Source organism: Micromys minutus, assembly GCF_963924665.1.
Source record: "Micromys minutus genome assembly, chromosome: 1".
NCBI lineage: Eukaryota > Metazoa > Chordata > Mammalia > Rodentia > Muridae > Micromys > Micromys minutus.
Window position 1 is genome coordinate 75,875,222 of NC_137969.1, and position 21,879 is coordinate 75,897,100.

At 37.3% G+C, this 21,879-nt stretch overlaps 1 protein-coding gene across 7 annotated transcripts in view; it reads left to right on the plus strand.

Annotated features, from left to right (window-relative positions):
• Positions 1 to 21,879, plus strand: part of DCAF6 (DDB1 and CUL4 associated factor 6) — a 104,417-nt gene that overhangs the window by 44,052 nt on the left and 38,486 nt on the right. For 2 of the 7 annotated variants that reach the window (XM_080935477.1, XM_080935478.1), the window contains exons 10-12: positions 1,828 to 2,082; positions 11,767 to 11,940; positions 21,250 to 21,309. In XM_080935477.1, the coding sequence (XP_080791603.1) occupies positions 1,828 to 2,082; positions 11,767 to 11,940; positions 21,250 to 21,309 (489 nt within the window). The remainder of the gene's footprint in view (positions 1 to 1,827; positions 2,083 to 11,766; positions 11,941 to 21,249; positions 21,310 to 21,879) is intronic. The other 5 variants (XM_080935480.1, XM_080935483.1, XM_080935481.1 and 2 more) reach the window with 3 other exon arrangements.

Here is a 21,879-nt window from a genome sequence, read left to right on the forward strand (position 1 = left end):
TTGCTTGGCTTTTTTTTTAAGGTGTGATAGAGTGAATTAAGACCTGCTGTCATCTGAGTTTTAGATCTTGGCCAATCTGACTGGTGTTAGGTGGAATCTCTGGGTTGTTTTGATTTGCATTTCCCTGATGGCTAAGGATGTCGAGCACTTCCTTAGATGTTTCTCAGCCATTCGATATTCCTCAATTGAGAACTTTTTCTTTAAGTCTGTACCCCATTTTTTAATAGGGTTTGATTCTCTGGTGTCTAGCTTTTTGAGTTGTTTGTATACCTTGGATATTAGGCCTCTATCTGATGTGGGGTTGGTAAAGATCTTTTCCCACTCTGTTGGCTGCCGTTTTGTTTTCTTGACAGTGTCTTTAGCCTTACAGAAACTTTGCAGTCTCATTAGGTCCCATTTGTCAATCTTTGATCTTAGAGCTCGAGCCATTGGTGTTCTGTTCAGGAAATTTTCTCCTGTGCCTATGATGTCCTTCAGTAGATGAATGGATACAAAAATTGTGGTACATTTACACAATGGAATACTACTCAGCTATCAGAAACAATGACTTAACCAAATTCTTAAGAAAATGGATGCATCTAGAGAATCTCATCCTGAGTGAGATAACCCAGTCACAAAAGAACAGACATAATATGCAGTCACTGATAATGGGATTCTAACCCCAGAAAGCTCTGAACACCCCAAAAACAACTCAAAAACTGTGTGAAGTTCAAGAAAAAAAAAAGAATATATTTTAATTAAAATAGAACTGTATCACATCCCCCTTTCCTCCCTACAGCCCCTCCCAGTTTCTCTCCTATCCCCTCAAATTAATAGCCTCTTTTCCTATATTATTGTTACATATATACATATGTGTATGTATATGTACCCACAAATACTTAATTACAACCTTAAAAAATGTATTCGTATACTTTTATGCAAAAATGCTGAAAATTTGTACGTTTATCTTTGTTTTTTAAAATAACGTTTTTCATTTAAAAAAAGATCTTACTAGTTACAATGAGCATAAAGTACATGTACAAAATTGATTATTTTAACAAGACTGTGTCATTGATTCTTTTCCCTGTGATTAGATTATTTGATTAGGTGGACCAAACCTCCAGTCGTTATAATTGTTATACTAAGTGTCTTAGTTATGGTTTCCATTGCTGCGATAACCAAAGCAATCTGGGAAGTATCAGTATCATTGTTCATCCTTGAAAGAGGTCAGGACAGGAACCCAAAAAGAGCAGGAACCTGGAGGCAAAAGCTGATGCAGAAGCAACAGAGGAGTACTGCTTGCTGGATGCCCTTCTTAGCTTTCTCAGCTGCTTTCTTATAACCCAGGACCACTGGCCCGGGGATGGCACCACCCACAATGGGCTGGGCCCTCTCCATCACACTAAGGAAGAGATGCTTTACAGCTGGCTCTTATGGAGGCATGTTCTCAATTGAAATTTCTTTTATTTTTTTTTTCAGATGACTCTAGCTTGTGTCAAGTTGACATAAGACTAACTAGAAATTTTATGTTGGTGTGTGTTTCTGAATATTTATGTAGATGTTTATTTTGTGTTTATTTATTTTTGCATTTAAAATTTGAGTTTGAGGCTGGAGAGATGGCTCAAGAGCAATTTAGAGACAGTTAAGAGCACTCACTGCTCTTGAAGATGAACCAAGTTCAGTTCTCAGAACCCACATGGGTGTTCACAGCTTTCAGTAACTCCAGTTATGGAGATCCTGCATCCTCTGCAGGCACAGATGTTCATGTCACCAAGCACTCATGTCTAACTTAGGAATGAATAGATCTTTTAGAAATTTTGGTTTGCTTTAATATGTGCTCTTCTGAAGGTGGAACAAGTCAGCCAGATGTGTCAACTCTTCCTACGGTTCCATCAAGTCCTAATTTGGAAGTAGGTGAAACTGCAATGGATGTGGATGCACCAGCTGCACTTCTTCAGCCTTCTGCGTCCTCCACAGCGTCCGTTCAGGCTCAGGCGGCTGCAGCCGCCATAGAAAGCCCTCACCCCACCTCTTTGTCGTCTCCAGACAGTGAACCAAGGCAGCCTGTTGAGGCTTCTGGACACCATACACATCATCAATCTGGTGAGGATGTTATTCTTCAAGTAGGTTGTTTATATGGTGACCTCTGACAAGGAACACCCTGTAGTCTGTTTTGAAAGATTCTAAATTACAGTAACTTCTTGCTGGAATAGCCAAAATCATTTTTACAAATAGTGAATCTTTAATTTGCACAAGGTAATTTTATTTAAGGTAATAGCAGGTAGTTTTTTGATGTAGTTTAGTACATTGAAAGATTATTTTATAAACCATTATTAACCAAAATACTGTTCTAGACTTACTAAGTTCTATGTCTATATTAAAATGACAGGAAAATATATCTCATTATTATTTTCATTGTATTTATATTTTTAATTTTTTTCAAATTATTAAATACTTTGAATATATTCAAAATAGTGGATCTGCAGTGGTCCCTTCTCAAAAACATAGTCTTCTGTACCAGAAGAATTATTTTTCTACTATATATATGAGAAAGAATTATCTTACCAATTCTTTGTCTTTATGGTTCTTGATGTTAGTAAAAAATATCAATTCATAAATTCTGTTAACATATTTTTCTCTCAATACAGTAACATTTCATGGTTTTCCCACACCAACTATAGAATATACTCCTATTTACAATAATTTCAGTAAATATATAGTTTATTTGAAATTTTAGTTATACATGTATAAATATAATAAAAATAATTTCTTATTTTAAATTCTTTTAAGAAGGCATTTTACTTAATACAAAACAAAAATCTTAGCAAGGGACATAGACAGTAATAATGCTGGTACCTAAAGTAAGACCTCTGGCAGTTTCCTAACAGCTTCACCTCCAAGTTGTCACTGATGCCAGATCCCAGATAATGGGGTATTTTAAATTATGTACTGTTTTATCACTATCTTTCATTTTTGATAGTTAATACTCATTGTCTGTGGGAATAGAAGTCAGGGTTAGCTGCATAATGGCTAACACTATGCACAGTTTATGAAAACAGTAAATGAAAGCCACATTAGAAAACCCGCCCTTTACATGGCATTTCAGCTTGAGGGGAAATAAGATACTTGAATGGTTTGAGACACAGGATCAAAGAAGTTGGAAGTAGAACATTTAAAATACTTGTTTTTATCTTAAGTGTCTGTCTTGCCTGCACATAGGCATTTGTACTGTGTTTGTGCTGGAGGAGGTCAGAAGAGGGCATCAGCCTCCTTGGACCTGGAGTTATACCAGTTTCGATCGCCCATGCAGGTGCTGGGAACTGAATCCAGGTCCTCTGTAAGGACAAGTGCTCCTGACTTCTGAAGCCTCAAGATAAAAGATTTTTAAAGTGCTAGTGTTATTACAAATATTCCGAAAGACTGTAAGCAATTATAAGTTATTGGGGAAACTTAGCTAAAAAGATTGTAGCCTAGTTTTAAGTTCTACTGAGTCTCAACTAGTCCCAGTGGTTTCTTAAATACATTTGTGAGTTAAATATTTTGGGGGTCTTTTAAGAAATATTTTTTCTTAACTATACTGTGCATTTTTTATACTGTAGTTTAAGCTACTGGACTCCTTTTAGTATCTGATGTACTAAAGTACATTTAGTATCTGATGCACTGAAGAATACTTTTGTGATGGCCATATGATCATTGTTTGAATAGTATTTGGTACCTTTGTCCATAAAAACTTCAAAGAAATGAAATGTTTTTGAATTAGTAGATTGAGAATTTTGCTTAACTTTTTAAAGCTATGATTAGAATATTTTCCTGTGTCTAAAATTGTAACACTTCTGAGGAGAATGATTTGGTGTGAGGTGCAGATTACTCGGTTGTTCGGTAGTAGCCCTTTCATGTCCTAGAATCTAACCTTTCAACTGTAAGCCTATCCAAATCCAGATGGCTTAATAGACACTGGGAACTGTCCATTGTAAGAATGTGGTTGGTAGGAATGTGAATCTAGAGCTGTGATGTCTGTTAACACCTTGTATAAAGCTAGACATGTGGAAATGACTGTACTCATCTTGCCGTGGTACATCTTTATGTACGTGTTTACACCTTTCCTTTGTCATTTTAAGTAGTTGACAACAGACAGAATGAAAACTTGCTTCAGTGCTTCAGGGTCCGTAGTCAACACCTGAATCTTCTGGTGATGATGATAAAAATGACACCACAAATTTCAGTGAACACTGTCAGAGCAGTCTTTCAGTGCCTTTGCATGCTTATTACCCCTTATGGCTTTTAAAGTACTATGGCTTGCCCTTCTCCCCTTCATAAGCTGCAAGCTTCCTCACAGTGAAGGAGAGCACTTACTTCCTTGACCATTCAACTTCCTAGTGCCCACGTGTAAGTTGCCCAGAGAACTGTAGCTGCAGCAATTTGAAGCAGACTTTTGCAGCTGCCAGGGACTAGACTCCTGTTCCCATGCCTTCCCAGCTTCATTTTTTTTCCTGTGTCTTTCTGACCTCAAACATCATTATCTCTTTCCTTAGAAAGAAAGGCTTTCTTGACCATCCTACATTCCTCCAAATAAGGCAGCTATACTTCTTCACTTCCTCATTTCTCTGCAACCTCATTTTCATACCCTCCCCATTTATTCATGGACTGACTCAAAGTTGCTTTTCAGCCTCCTTTTCCTGTAGAACTTTTGGCAGTCACCAGTGAGTTACATTGTGCCAACCATGAGAACATTTCTCTGTCAGTGCCTTTGTAGAGTTTTGATTCAGTTGCATTTAACAGTCTTTCTCTTCTTGCCTTTCTTGGTATTTATACCACATTTGCTATCTGCTCTTACTATCCAGCATGGCTGAGTTCCGAATAACTATCATTAGTTTTTCTTTTCCTATCTACTTTTGATTGAGTATTGTGGTTGACCTCTTAGAATGACTCTCTTTTCTACATCAACTTTACCCATCTGCGATTTCCTCTAATATATGACTTCCAAAAACGTTTAAGTCTTGTCTTACAGCCCTAAGTTTCAGATTAATTTTGTCTAATTATTACTTGGGACTCTATTTTGGTTGTCTTCAGTGATTTTAAACTTAATAATATGTCCAAAATAAAAGTAATGCAGCCTCCTGCCCTTCCCATCCCCTTAATGGTCCACCCGAGTCCTTTTAAACTTTTCCAAAACTTGATGATAGTTGTGCTGTGTGCACGTGTGTGTAGGTCAGAGGACAACTTTCATGAGTCTGTTCTGTTCTTCCACTACATACTTCCCAGAGATTGTTGAACTTGGTGGAAAGTGCCCTTACTTGCTGAACCATCTCACCAGCCCTTACCAGTTCTTTTATGCTTTAATTTTAATTTGCTTATTTTAATAACTCAGGAGTAATTTTGAATTCTTCGCTTTCTTTGTATTCTACTCAATTCATCGGCAAGTCTTAGTGTCACTGTATCTAAACTGTTCCACTCTTTCCATTTCAGTGCCATTCCTTGCTTGTAGTTGCGATGCCTCCAGGCATCTGCTCTTGTTCCTTTATAATTGAGTCTCCATCAAGAGGCCACAACAAGCATTGAAAGTCTTTAATAAGCTCCTACAGTGCGACTGTCTATACCACTCTCTGAAAGCTAATTGTGTTTAGAAATAGAGCTACGAAAGAAAACACTGGACCTTCTCAGTGCAGACCTGAGCTCCTGCTCGGCCTGGACTGGCACCTGAGTTCTACTTGTTTCACTCTGATCTTTTGTCCCCAGGTCATTCATCACCATGTGCCAGGAGTGATGACTTCCTCTTAGTTCCTTTGCCGTGCGTGCCAAAGTTTCCTTACTGTCTCTTTATTAGAAAGATGTTCTTTAGCCTAGGTATTTCTGAGGGTGGTCCTATAGAGTCCTCTTTCATTTCTGCTTTCCCTAAGAAGTTGCATCTGAAAAGAAGAAAGAAAGAAAGAAAGAAAGAAAGAAAGAAAGAAAGAAAGAAAGAAAGGAAGGAAGGAAGGAAGGAAGGAAGGAAGGAAGGAAGGAAGGAAGGAAGGAAGGAAAGAAAGAAAACAAAAAACCTTCCTGTTTATTTCACAAAAGTACTTATTAAGCTTTTTGGTTTTTTTCATTTTAATTATTTGTTTGTGACTTACTTATTTTCACGAGCCTATACTCTTACGAAGATAGGGCAGTCATTGCCCATTGAGTCTGCAATCAGAGTGTCTTTTCCCTCCACCAGTAGTCAGTCTCCAAAGCAATAGCATAAACATAAAGAAACGTGAAATCGTTCTTAAGGCAGTGTATGTTTATATTTTAGTCTTTAGAATTTTAACCGATTTTATTAACTGTTTTGTGGGGAAGGAGATCCTTAAGCTTTGAATGAAATCCTCCTATCTGAGCATCTGGAGCTCTCCTGCCTTTGCTCGAGTGCTAAATGATAACCAGGCACCACTACCCAACAAGCTGTGCACTGAACAACGTGGAGGAGACGTGCTGTGCTTAGATTCCCAGGCTATCATTTGGGGTCCATGCTTTGCTGTGCAATTATATAGATAATTTTTTGCCTTGTTATAAAAATATTTTAAAATATCTTACAGATGTTTCTAAAATCTTATTGTAAGTATAAATGAATATACCAGGTCAGAATCCTGGCAGGATAAAAATCACATGGGGGCACAGTGAGGGAGAGCTGGGAGATCCCTGGTGCAGTGTCTCGAGAGCACACTGACATGCTGTGGGCTTCTCTTCCCAAGATATCAGTACTGTTTCCTAGGCTACACTGTCTATCATTTCATCTGCTACATAATTTGTAAATATTTTCTGTGCTAGAAAGCTTAGGGTGAGAGACTACTGATAGTTTGTTTTCCTCCTGTGAATTTACTTTGAACCCATTTACAACTATGATTAGAGAATGTGGTAACTTTGGATTAAATGGTGACTTCAGTGCCTGCAACATTTAGTTTGGAACAGAGACTCTCTGAGACTGAAGTCATGTCCAGGAACTTTAAATTTACAATTCAGTAGGTCACTCAGACTTCAAGAATTCCATTACCAGAAGATATGTAGCTAGTAAGGCCTGTGTGTGGATTCTTACACATAACTATTTAAATTAACAATTTTAAACTACGTATCATCCTTACACTAAATTTAGCTCTGTAGAAATATTACTAGTGAATTACATAGAGAGCCATACAGTATATAGTAAAGCACAGTTTTCAAAGCCTGAATAATAGCTATATGGTAGTTCCTTAAAATAGGATCGTAACAGATCCAAGATAGGAAACAGGTTAGAACTGGAAGAACAGTTGAGAGCAAATATATACAGTTCCACAGAATTAGATAGGAACACAATCCATTGTTCAGAAGGCTGGCCCTGTGTCTTCTAAAGGTGTGGAATGAAACAATAATCAAGTGGCTCTTTCTTGGCTCAACTCTAGGTGTTTTGATTTTTCTCCTGTCTTAATGACATTAAACCTATTAGTGGGAATATGCAGGAGCCTTTGAGAAGAAAATGAGAATAGGGTTAGTCATCTTGTACATGAGATTCCCTGTAGCAGTTCTTAGTGGTTTTTTGAGTGATTATAAACATTTCAACCAAAATATTTATTCTGTTACCCTTCAATTTGGATTTATTTTTAAAAACTAAGCTACAAACATTTATATGCCTATATAAATTATATATAGTTATATATTTTAAGAGCATATGTGAGTCTGTATATCTCTGCTGTAGTATTCCAAGCTGGTAAGTGGAATTGTTTATTTAATCTGATATGTCTGTTGAGAATTTTTAATTCAGTACTTGATTAGCCTTGGGCTAACTCTTTTGCCTTGTAAATTAATATATTATCATATTTCTTTGTGCTAACAGCATTATTAATATACTGACTAAAATATGGGATGTGGAACACTTTTTAAAGCCACTGTATAAGGTATTTGTCAGTTCATAGTATTCTCCTTGGTACTGGTAGATTTTCTAGGAAGAACTAACATTAGAAGACTATTAATGATACTTTAATTGTTCACTCTTTTTTTCTTTTATTGAAAATGGGTTGTTTTTTTTTTTTTGTACAATATATCCTGATTTTGGTTTCTTCTCAGTCTACTCCTCCTAGTTCTTCCCACTCATCCTCTCATCTAGAAGCACCTCCTTTCTGTTAGAAAACAAACAGGCATCTATGATATAATAACAAAATTGAATAATATAACAAAAACAAGAAAATTGGAATAACACAAAAACAACACACCAAAGGAAAAGAACCCAAGAAGAGGCATAAGAAACAGATACATATACAAAGATCAACTTGTCTGCACACAGGAATCGCTTGAAAATGAGAAATTGGAAGCCACTATATGTATGCAAAGGATTTGTGGGGTAAAAAATAAAAACAACAGCAAAAAAAGATAAAAAAGGGAAAAGCCCTGACACCAGCATTATGAGAGAATCCATCGCCAAAGATGCCCTTGTTTTCATTTTATGTTGGCCATCCACTGCTGAGAAGGCAGGTTACACTGAAGAGTAGTTTGTTTCCCCAGTAGTTTGTTTTTTCTCGAAGAAAACTAAATTTTCATTTGCAAGGTGGTTATTGATTAGGGTATGTGTCTACTTTTATTTTAGCTCTCAGTATCCATTTGATGCAGACCTGTGCAGGCCCCACTGAGCATGCTGCCTCTGCCTCAGTCTCTGGGGTTCATGTTTGCTAGTCCTGTTTTATTTAGAAGACCTTCTTTTGTTGTTGTGTCCACCCTCCCTGGATCTTACACTCTTTCTGCCTCCTCCTTCATAGATTTTTCCTGAGCCCTCAGAGGGAGGATTTGATGGAGATATCCCATTTAGGGCTGCATGTTCTGAGGTCTCTTCACTCTCTGAATATTGTCTGGCTGTAGCTTTCTGTATTTGTTCCCATCTGCAAGAGGGATCTTTTCTAATGATGGCTGATCTATGAGTATAGGAGAATGTCATTAGGAGTCATTTATTACTACAATCCTTTAGTAGAATCATAGTACTTGGTTTTACCCCCGAGGTCCTTGAGCTTTCTAGTCTTAGGTTCTTGGACAGCCAAGCAATATGGCTATGGGTTCCATCTCGGGGCGTGTGGTATTGGTTGGTTACTCCTACCAACTTTGTGCCACCATTACATTAGCATACATTGCAGGCAGGACACCATTGTAGATCAAAGAGTTTTTAGCTGGGTTGGTATTGTTTCTCCTTCAGTACCATTTAGAGCACCTTCTAGAACCAAGAACACTGTTTGGGGGCGGGGTGAAGGCTCTGAATAGGTGCTGGCATGACTTCTCTATGTTCAGTGAGTTGTGTAGGTATTTTCAGCAATAGTGCCTTGCTATCAATTTGTCTAACAGCCAACAACTCAGCTAGATGTAACCTAATCCCAGTACTGGAAACTGCATTTGTTGACAAGATGTCCAGTTGAGGCTGTTTCCCCTGTTATTTGGCAGTTTTATCTAGATCATCTTCATACATGTATGTATATGTTTTAGGAAGCTTCTACTATATTATTTTTCCATACTACCACTCAAATAGTCTTTAATTTTCGCTGTCTCTCTTCATATTCCCTTACCCCAGCTTCTCTATTCCGCTTGATTGTCCCACTGTCGCCCCCTTTATCTATAACTATGCATCCCATTTGCCTTTTCTGGGAACATGTATTTGTTCTCTCTAGGCCCTTGCTTTATAACTGATCTCTGGTTCTGTGGATTGCAGCGTGCTCATTATTGACTTAACAGCTAGTATCCACACAGAAGAAAGTGTGTACCTAGTTAGTACTTGTCTTTTGGAGGGTCTGGGTTATCTCTCACTCAAGATGAATTATTCATTAGCTCTTAATTAGATGGTTGAAGACAGTTCTTTATAATCAGAGGCCACATTACTAAGAAGTTAATCACACTAACATGCTTGATTCCCCCAAATAACAAAATTTGCATGAGAGGATAATAAATTCAATTTGTTGTGTCACTGAGAGGAAATATGTGTTACCAAGTCTACCACTGAGAATATCCTTCCCCACATCCTTTGCCGGCCCTTTGGTGCAGTTTAGATTCCTCTCGAAAGGTAATTTTCCTCCATGTCCTTGGTCTGTTCAGCAATGCCTGTCCTCACCCACCTACTTCTTTTCATGTACTGTCTTTTTTCCCTTCTCAATTAATCATACTCTAGCAGCAGGAACTTTCTCCCTTTGACTTTTCTTCCTCACCATCCTCACTTCCCTCTTGTTCAACACTTCTGCTTCTTCAACACTCTGCAGTGTTTACTTCCTGTTCTTCATCGCCTCACGTGATGAATCTGCTGCAGGATGCCTCTGGCTCCTGTTACTACATCATGGCAGCTGTCTTCAGGCTCGCCGTTGACATACACAATGCAAAAGGCAGCTGTCAGGTCTCAGCCAGTATCCTTTTCAGGAGTGTATCAGAACAGTGAACACACTGGAAGTTTACGTCCTTTGTGGACACACTTTTCTCACTTGACCTATAGCACTTTGATCACTTGGTTGTGCCCACCCTGTCCTGGCTTCTTCTTGTTTGGTTCTTGTTTGTTTGCTTTCCCTTAAACATTGAAACTCCTGGCTCAGTTCTTGGCTGTCATCGGGAACCCTGAAGTTTCATCACAAGTGACATACAAGTTTCTGTTAGGAATCCTTGGCACTTACATTCAGTCTCTAGTTAATTTCTCCACTTGGATGGTAGTAGCTCTTTCCAGAGTTGAATTTACTATTCTTCACTGTAATAAATAATAGATAGAAGATGCTGCCTTCATCTCTCACATCGCCCATGTTTCCTGTGAGCATTTCCTGTGCCCTTTCCTCCTCCTGGAACGGCTCCTGCCTGAGAGCCATGGAGCTTACTTCCTCATGTCCTCGAGGCTGTGCTCAAGTAGCACCTTAGAAGGCTAAAAACTATTCACAAAACAGCACTCTCTCCCTTTCATGTAGGGTACACATGGACATATATAGAGCTATATGTGCATGTGCATATAATGCACATTCACAGATGTCTATTTTCCATCAGAATGGAAACTCCAGAAAAGTAAGGATTATTCTGTTCCATGTTTTGTTGTCCTGGATGCTTCATATGTAAGAGGTGTACAACTACCTCTTTGCAGAATTTTGTGTAATTTTTTTCATCTGAATCATTTCCACAGAAAATATTAAGAAAATATTGTATAAATCTTTTTGAGCTAAAATAGAAAAGGTAAATGTCAATTCCAACATAAAAAGAAACATTTTTAAGGGTATGACATACAACTTTCATTCTTAAAAATTCTAATGCATTCTAATAATTGTTTTTAAATATATAATTATTTACTTGTTTTATTGAATTTTAATTTTACTTGACTGAAATTAGTAAAGTAACTTAAATTGTTTATTTAGATTATTTAAATTAATATCTCATAGCTATTATTTCTGTTATTTTTCTGTACAAAGAAAAGAAAAATGGTCACTAATTGAATGTTTCATTTAGAATCTAAATAGATAAGTGTGTAGTACAGTGATCAAATATGTGCTTACGCCCTATATTCAGTCTGTAGTATCATAGTATAAAGAACTATAAAATAAAATTAAAATAGTGTTTTGCTTATATACTATTTTATTTTTATTAATTTGGTTACTTAAATATTTATAGAAATCGTGTGTCTGATTCCTGATAATTAAAGAGAAGCATTGGTTGTATATGTATAGTCTGTCTCATAATTTAATGACTTAATATTTCTTTTTAAAGCATGTCTTTTTTAGTCTTTCCCTTTTTAAGTGTATAATCAACTTTATGCTATTTCTTGCCGTGTTACTTTCTTCTTTCTCTTCCTATCTGTGTCAGAATTTTTAAGGGGGCCTGAGATAGCTTTGCTCCGTAAGCGCCTGCAGCAGCTGAGGCTTAAGAAGGCTGAGCAGCAGAGGCAGCAAGAGCTAGCACAGGCCCAGCGTCAGCCTTCCACTTCCACTTCCGATCAGTCTCCTCATGAGGGCTCTTCACGGGACCCTCGAGCTTCAGGTTATTGATGTCAAGTGTGCTTAAGCAGCGTCTGCGGTCGCTTTCTAATCCTGCTCCGTGCAGTCCAGTGTTTCCCCACTCGTTCAAATGGGAAGCTAATGTGCTTGTAGCTTTTCTCTCCCTTCCTGGCAATAGAGTGGTGTTCAGTGCCTACTGCAGAGGGGCGGGTTGAGAGGAGCATTTCTGAGAGGTGCAAATATACAGCGGTCCTTTATTTTACTGGAAAACTATTTGAAAAGGAGCAAATATTTATTTTTAAAGTTGTTGAACTACATTCTAATAAATCCACTGAATTTTATGCCTGCTTTGATTTTTTTTTGTAGAAATTTCCTGTGTGCCAAAATGAACCTATGCTTATAGACCCCTGGCTTTCCCTTTTTTTAGGTGTGTATATAGTTAACCAGTATTTTATGTAAACCTAGTAATTATTTAGCCATACTAGCATGCTCACTCAATCATTTCCTTCTGTTATTTGATTTTTTTCAGTATTCTTTACTCAACACTGCAATAATCAACTTCTGTATGTAGGGCAGCAAAAGTACTTTATAACCTGGTTCCTTTTCTTACGCTGTCAAATTCTAAAGTCAGTGCCATTTAGGACATGTTAACACTCTAATTCTCTTAGTTAATATTTATTTAGCATAGTGAAGACACAGCATAAAATAGTTATCAAGTGTGATAATGAGTACTGTATGTCCTGCTGTCTGGGCATGATGGTAGCTGTCAAAATGTTCATCATGGAAGGAACATGTGCCTAGTTCTCACACCAATGTATTTATAATACTTTGATATATTTTGCTTCAGCATCCTAAGGAGTATGAGTTTGGGTGTTAGTTCCTTTGAAAACTCTGATTTAATTACTTGGGATTAATGTGTACTATTTATGGGTAGAACTAGTCAACCTGCACTTTATAAATATCTGTTCCAGCAATGGTAACCGTAGCATATTTGTTAATAATACTGTGGTATAATCTAATAAATTCAAGCATCTTAAATATAGTTAGGTATTTGGAACAAGTTATTATTCTCTGCTATATTAATAGAAAGAAAGTCAGGCAAAAATTCCTCTGATTTCTTTTCCTTATGGGGAAATATTTTCTTATACTTAATAGTTAACAAGAAGATTTTATCAGGTTACAAAATAATATCCATTAAAACATTTACTGTGAATTCATGCTGTGCACAGTACTATGCCTCACAATGGTCATAAAGCACAAAAGCCAGTAAAAAGGAAAATAATGTCTTCATATATATAATGTCTTTTTAGTTTTATTGGTCTTGTGTGTATGCCTGTGCACAGATACATACATGCAGGCATGCCAGGAGCACGCATGTGAAAGTCAGATGAAAACTGTGAGATCAGTTCTCTCTTTCCACTGTGTAGATTCTGAGGATTGAACTCATAGTGTTAGGCTTGGAAAGGAAAGTCACTTTACCTACTGAGCCATCTTGCCAGCACCTTAAAGACATAGGCATTTTTAAGATACCAAAATTTATCAGTAACAAACCAAGTATTAAAGTGAATTTTGTTAGAAAGGAAAACTATATGAGAAATAAAGTATACGTTGTGAGCATTAGAAAGTAAGTTGAGGCTTATTTGCCTTTCATATGAAGTTCCAAAAATTTGAAAATTGAAGCGGGTTCCTTTTTTTTTTTGAGTAAAAAATTTTGAGTGGTATTGGCATGGTGATATACTCCTTTAATTACAGCAGTCAGGAGGCAGAGGCAGAGGCAGAGGCAGAGGCAGAGGCAGAGGCAGGTAGGTCTTTGTAAGTTCAAGGCCAGCCTGGTCTACATAGTAAGTTCCAGGTAAACCAGGGCCACACAGTGTTACCCTGCCTCAGGGGGAAAAAAGTAAGCATATGTATATATATATGGGTTTTGTGAAATAATAAGATGAAATAATAGGAAATACACATAAAATATAAATAAATAAAAAATTTCTAAAAACCCTTGTACTTAATAATAATGGGTAATTTTGTATGTATAATGACAGTAATTGATTACTATCAGGATAGAAAGTACCAAAATTAGCTTTAGTTTTTGTTTTCTGGGGCAGTGCTTAGGGGCACTATGAATGGTCCAGCATTTGCTATGCAGTCATAGGCATTGCTACATTCCAGCCCCTAACAATCCTAGGCTGTCCTAAACCCCAGTGATGATTGTTTCTCCCTATACTGAGAGGTCAGGAAAGCACTAAGGTCTGTTTCCTGGTGAACCTTAAGGCATTTGTGCTGTAGGACCTAAAGTCCTTGTGAAATTGTTTAAAGTAAAAGAACCTATAGTGGTTGTGTGTGCCAACTGTACCTGTGATGGGTCAAGCATGCTTCCCTTATTGAGCAGCATAAAATTCTGTGACATTGTTGAATACCCAAGTTAGTCAGAAAATTAAGCAAACATGAAGCTTTTAAAAGGCATAAAAACCAAGGTTGGTTCTGTTTTAACAAAGGTGCCAAAATTAGTATATTTGACTTTAGCTTGTTAATATAAAAGGTATATTTTTTATGCCTATCAGTAAATTTTGAGGTTCCAGGAAGGGGCTCAGTGGATAACAGAGCTGGCCATTGAAGCCTGATAACCCAAGTTTTAATTCCTAGATCCCACTGTGGGAAGGAGAGCTGACTCCTGAAAATTATGCTCTGAGCTTCTGTGTGGTATGGTATATGTGCCCATACTCACACAGGTATTGCACATACACATACAATAATGACGAACACTTAAAGTCAATTATGATACTATCAACGAAAGGTACTTCCGTTGTCTTTCCACTTATTTACATTTCTTAGATACAAGATGTTCAAATGATACAGGATTAGAAACAAATTGAAAAAGTATAGTTTGTGAGTTATTTCATTGTCTGACAGATGCTTTATTCTCTTTTCAAATTATTGAACCCAGACGAAGTCTGTGAAAGGCTAAGTGTAGGATGAGTCAACAATATCTAGTTTCTATATATGAAAGTGGAGAGCAAGTCACTTTGCAGAAATAATAATCCACAATCAATTTTAGTAGGGTTGGATGGGAAAGATCCAGATAGTACTTACCAATGCCATCTCCCTCATCCCCTGTGCGTGCACGTGTGTGTGTGTGTGTGTGTGTGTGTGTGTGTGTGTATGTGTGTGTGTGTGTGTGTGTGTGTGTGTGTTTCTTGCTTGCTTTGTTTTTCTCTTTTTGTCTTCTTGAGACAGGGTTTAACTGTTTAGCCCTGGCTGTCCTGAAACTATATAGACCAGGCTGGCCTCAAGCTCAGAGATTGACCTACCTCTGTTTCCCAAGTGCTAGGTTTAAGGTATGTGCCACCACACCTAGCAATATATTTTGCATTATTCTGAAAGACCAAATCATGTCTACTTGACTTTTAAATTATTGTTTAAAATTAAGTCATAGAATATAATTAGGACTTGGCACATAGCTTAGTGGTAGAACAATTACTTAGCATGCCTAAGGCCCTGGATTTGACCTCCAGTGCAACAAGAAAACAAGAGTTGCTAGATGTTTAGATCATGATTTTTCCCTTTAATTGAGGGTAAGATGACTCGGCTTCAAGTCTTCCATCAGTTTTACATGGAAATTCTGATTTACATTTTGCAAGTGGATATGGGATCTAGCAGTTTCTAGCAGAAGCTATTTGGTTCTTGGGGACACAGGTGGAAAACAGCCATTCACACTAACAGTAAAACTGTTGTGATTTAGCTTGCTCTTTATGCTAACCCCTAGGTCCTCAATTCTGAAATAAAAGATGCACCAACTTACTCTAAAAGAAAGATTTTTCTCAAGATTTATTTTTATTATTTTTAATTGTGTGCATGTGTGTGCAGGTATATTCACATGTGTGCAAGTCCTTGGCAGGACTGAGGTATCAAATCCCCCCCCATGGAACTGGAGTTTGAGGTGATTGCGAGTCAACAGACATGGGTGATAGGAACTCAGCCTCAGGCCCCAGCAAGAGCAGCAAGTTCTTGTAACCATTGAGCTTTCTCTTCAGCCTCCTATTTTGGTTTTGTTGTTGTTGTTTTGGTTTTTTTTTTTTTTTTTTTTTTTGGTTTTTTTAAGTACATTTTTTTCCTAAAAGATAGAAAATAGACCATAAACATTTAGGGATTATATTATACCTCATTTTCTTTTAGGAAACACAACATAACTTATAATAAATCAGGGCTTTGTTGTTGTTGGCAGTATTTTGAGATAGGATCTCACTATATACCATCAGATACTCCTAAACTTGTAGTCTCTTTTCTCGTCTAACTGCGATTTGTTTATTTGAGAAGTTCTTGCTGCCTAGCTCAGGCTGGCCTTGAATTTGCTGTCCAAGCTTTATCCTTCTGAGTGCTGAGATGATAAGCATGCGATACCTCTAGCCAGCTTGATTAATTTCAGTTGTATTTATTTATCTGGGGGCTTGGGTGTGTTACAGCATATGTGTGTAGCTCAGAGGACAACCTCAAGGAATGAGTTCCAAGGTTGGGTCTTGTGAATCAAACTCAGTCAGGTTAGAGGCACTGGTTTTTTGGGTTTTTGTTTGTTTGTTTGTTTGTTTTGTGTTGTTGTTTGTTTCTTCTTTTTTTTTAAATCCTAAAAAGCTCCCCCCACTCCCCATTTTTCTTAATTTCATCATTATCTGGGTCTGAGACTAGTTGAGATCTTGTCCCTTACCTTATGACTACATGAGCTTGGGCAATTCATTTGGCTAATGTCTGTGAGTTTCCCAGTTATCAGTTTATTTAGGTAGTGTAGCCTACCCTATTCGGTAAATATGAAAAATGTGGTAACCTTTTATCCCATCCATGCTAGTGCAGGCACCATTAAGGCCACATGGTACTGCGGGGTATCTTTATCTCAGTGGCTCCACGTTATCCCAAGTACTCTCAACCTGGGTTTCCTTTGACCCAGGCTGTTCCGTTTGCTCCGCTCACCCTGGCTGCTTCTGACCTGGGTGGCCCACAACGGTCTCTGCGGTGGCTACCCTCTCACAATTCCCTTAAGCATTGAGTCACCACGTAAAGGAAAACACCAGAAAATAAATTCTGATCCAATTGATATAATTTGCCCACATAGATAAGTCAGATCATCCTATACAATTCCATCCTTATAAAATAATCATAACAACCCGTATCCATATAGAGATGCGCAGAGAGGAACAACTACGGCCACTTCCATGTTGCTTCCTTGGCTCCCCCCTCTTCCTCCTCACTCCTTCCTAAGCTTTTTTCCCACCTACCTTTTTTTATCATCCATTGATAGGCTGGACCTGCCTAGATACATAATGACATCATCTTATAGCATAGAGATAGGGTAGACATACAGTTTTTAATGCTTGTGAGTGAGTGCCATCTTATATATTTAGGTAGTGTAGCCTACCCTGGTTAATGGAGATGCAATGGGATAGATAAGTATATAGTTCTTATTACTTGTGAGAGAATACCATCTGATTTATAAAGTATCTTACTGCTTCAGAATGTCTTCATATCAAGACCATTTAAGGTAGACAGCATTAAGGATTTTGATTGAGCTGTTTGTGCATTTATCAATGAATGCCCCAAGTAGCTACAACAAAGGCATTCAGTATACGGCTGATTTAAAAGCCCAGGTCTCTCTTTCCATTTCAGGTCCCCTGAAGTCATGGGTTGCTGGCTCCTGCTCAGAGTGACAACACCCTGTGGAATCTACTGGTACTTGCCCAACCACCACAGAGCCCACTGGAGCATGGAGCCAGCCTAGAGAGGGTCAGGTAGGAACTGTTTTTTCACTTTATGGCACGGTTTTGCCAATTGGAAAAAAAGTAACTTTTATACCCCAAAAGGGTAATAAACATTGATGATTATTTTTGAAAAAGGGCTTTTCAAAACTGAGCCATATTGGAAAAAATCAGCATGTAACCTATCTTATGTAAGCAGGCTCTGCTTACTGTTAGCTTCCCTGCACTGTGCAGAGCCATCTGAGATAGACAACTGGTTCATGTTGTAGCATTTGTACATGATAAATTAGACAAGATGATACTGCCTAATTCTGCAAGCTTTTGTTAACTACTTAAGTGTTAAGAGTTTTGAGGAAAACAGTAGAGAATCTTAGGGTTTTAAACGATAAATAAATATGTACCCATACTTTGAGGAAAATTTTACATCATTCTTTTTCAGTGAGTACCATAGCTCTGAAAAACAGGGAGGTAGTAGTTGAATTAATTGATTCTTTCCCATACGTTGAGTAGCTTACAAGGATTGTCACATGAAGTTCTCAAGAATACTACATAGTTTTTTGTAGATACAGAAATGAAATTTAAGACAATAATTTGTCCAGGATTACAATGTTAGTGAGGGAAAAACCATTCAAGCGTAGGAAATATGGTTGCAGTAGTCTTGTTATAAATGGATTATAACTCTTTGGTTTTTTACAATCAAAACAGTTCTGGTGTTAAAGGAATGAAGGATTTACCTAATATCAAAGTACAGGTTTGAGAGAAAAACAGAGTAAACAACTCTACTATGTGTAAATAGTATACACAGAGCAAATAATATATCCTTAAATGAATGTACATTGAGCTTAGTAGTGAATAAAATATTGTTTAATATTTTTACCTTTAAAGTAATATAATTTTAAATATTTTAAATGTTTACTTACCATACTGCTTTTAGTAGTAGACCATATATTCTGGGTTTTATTTTGTGATAATGCCTTTTAAAATATTTCACAGAAATATGGAGTAGGATATAGAAACAGCTGCAGGATTGAGTTGGTACTTGCTATTGTGATGCTCACTGTGTTAATATTGGAAGTATTTCTATAATGGAAATTAAGGGATTTATTAACACCTAGTGTTAGAAAAAAAGAGTTGCCTGTTCCCATGATTATAAATAAAGTACATGCAATAACCAAGAGTCATAAATATTAGCCTTTAAAAAATGTTAGGCAAGTGAGATGGCCCCATGGGTGAAGGCCCTGGTGGCAGGTCAACAGCTAGAGTTCAGTTTTCAGGACCCACACTGAGGAGAGAACTGACTCCCACAAGTTGTCTTCTAACTTCCGTGTGTGAGTGAGCTGTAGCATGTGCGTGTTCACACACAATAGTAAGAACAACAGGTAGTTCTTAGCCATACGTGACTGTGACAGGTTAGAACGGTACAATGAGAATGTTTTAGTTAAAATAGGGTTTTGTTGTTGTTAATTTAATGGAAGCTTTATTAAATGCTATAAGATTAAGGTATAATTTTGTGTTGATGATAGCATTGAAAATCTTTATTAGTTTTTAGTGATACTGCCTATGCTTTATTGAAAGAAAAAGATACATTTTACTTCTAGAAGATATATGCATTTCATAATGTAGAAAAACAAATTATTTGTGAAATGCATTTCTTAGTGGCTTTGGAGTTGTCTTGGAGCCTTTAATTATTAAAGGAGAACATAGGGAAATGTGTAATGAAGCCAGAGGGATGAACTATAATTTGTAAAAGACTCTGAAGGGGATTTTTCCAATGTTTAATTAATTGGCTTTGTTTTGCTTTGAAAGTGTAACTTTACTTCTAAAGACTAAATTGTCTGTTTTTCAAAATAATGCAGGTGGCAATGTCAGATCTAAAATGAATAAGTGAGAAATCACTTTATAAAGAAAGATGTGTAGATTAAGGAACCAATAAACACTACCATTCCCACCTGCCTTCTCGAATAGTAGACTTAACCACATATTCTGGTGAAGAGATGATGGGTAAAGATGATAGAAGCTTCAAATTTTGATGTCATGGTTTATCAAATTCTCTGAGCAAACTGGTATGAAGTTAGAAGATGGAAGTCTTGAGGTCCATGGACATGGTACTGGTAGCAGGCTTCAGACTACAAATGGAAGCAATCAAATGGTGTAAATTTAATATGGAAGGAGTATTTCCCTTAACCTTTCAGCTAAGGATGATCTTTACTTAATACCTGTTTGGGGAAAATGAAATGTCATTATTAATATAGCTGGTGCTTAGCCAGACATGCCTTATTAACACCGTTCACTAAGAACTAGGGCAAAAGACCTTAGAAATTAGGGATCATTTTTACATGTAATATGAAGCTGTGTTTGGTACCCATACTTTCCCCTCTGCTGTAGCTCTGCTGGAGCACTGGGACTTCTCTCTGTTGGGTATCCTTTGTCCAAAAATGCTTAGGACCAGAAGTAGCAGGTTTGGGGGAATATTTTCTTATAACTAATAAGGTGTGTGGAGGTGGGGAGTACCCAGGACCAAAGAGCATATTCCTTTGTGCTTTCTGTACATTTGATGCAAACATCAAGGTAATTTATGCAATACTGTCAATGTATCTATATCTGACTGCATTCTCTCACAGGCTGTTAGCTGTGAAATTTCCACTTGTGTCACGTCAGCCGTTAAGAGATGTGTAACTTTCTCTAGCACTATTGTTAAGGTACTACATCCCTGTGCTGATTAGGGAGAAAGATGAATGTGCCTAAAAATGTTGCTGATTATTAGAATTAAGACTTGCTAATACCAGACAAATGGCCTTTCCATTTCAATATGCTGATGTCCTTTATACCAGCTTTTTCTAAAACTAGAACCCAATAATTAAAATGAGTTCTCAAATGAGACTTGTTGTGTCCAAAAGGTCAAAATAAAGTTGTACGATTTGAAGCCAAAGTAAAAAAAAGAAAGCACAGACCAATAAGCATTCTTCTTGCTTTTCTTTCTCAACCAGGTACCACTATAAAGAAGCCTAAGCTTTCAGAGTGTAGTTTCATTATGCACAATATACCATAGAGTTCTTAAAGTTACATGTTTCCTTAAAGGTATTTAATTCATTGACTATTTTCCCTATAAACCACTTTTTGTTGTTAAACATCCCGACTCCTTATTCAGTTCATGGTATAGCAAACAGCATCTCACAAAGTCCAGTGAGCATCTCATTTCATGCCTTCAATCTCCCAAAGCAGGATGAAAGCCATTTTAAGAGATGGTGAGGGAATGGGGTTTGTTTGTTTGTTTTTGTTTTTGAGAAGGGCAAGGTGTCTTCTGTTTAGAGGAAATACCCTACTTTTAATGAGCTGTCTGGCACATGTATCTGTGCTAGATGAACTGTATTAAAGGTATGTGCATGAAAGTACAGTAGTGGTTTTCTCAACTCATTCTCAAGATTGCTAAATGCTTGCCTGGAATAACACCTTAAGCACATGGTCCTGCTTCCTCACTGCTTGGAAAACACGCCACAGTACTTACCTCTCTCCCTACCCTTATCCATTTGTTTCTTAAGCTTAGAGATTATCATAACATTGCTGTGCAGTTTTCTGCTGCTTACTTTTAAGTTGAAATCTCATTTTTGTTTCAGATTCTCCTTCTTCTGTGGTTAACAAACAGCTCGGATCCATGTCACTTGATGAGCAACAGGGTGCGTGCAACAGGAGATGCGCTATGCCCATCCCCCATAGTTTTATTGCAATGCATAAACAAAGTCCTTCCTCGCTTTTGCTTAGCATATCATTTTGATTATGGTCTTCGGTCACTGTTTTATGGACTAAATTATCCTGTGTGGTTTTTGTTCACAAAGGGCTCTTTTGGCCTAAACTGATTATGTTCTGTGTGAGCTCATTTCTGCCTTTGGCATTTTATAACAACTTTGAAGTCTGTCCTTTAACAGTTGTAATGAATATGATACAGTTATTATAGCTATACATCATAAATGATATAGAACTGTGGTTTAAGGTTAGCATATTGTCCTATTGCTCATTTAGAAGCTATTTAAATATAGTAATATTATACATTTCTAGGTTGCTATGGTAATGACACTTAGTTTTGTGTCATACTTAACTGGTGGTGGAGACAAGGTCTTATATGTATGTAGCCCAGCTTGCCTTGAACTGATTACCAGTGGTTTTGCTTAGCCTTCCTCCTGTGTCCTGGGATCACAGGCATGCAGCCATCCGTAACTTTAAGCACTGTGCTCATACATCCAGAGAAA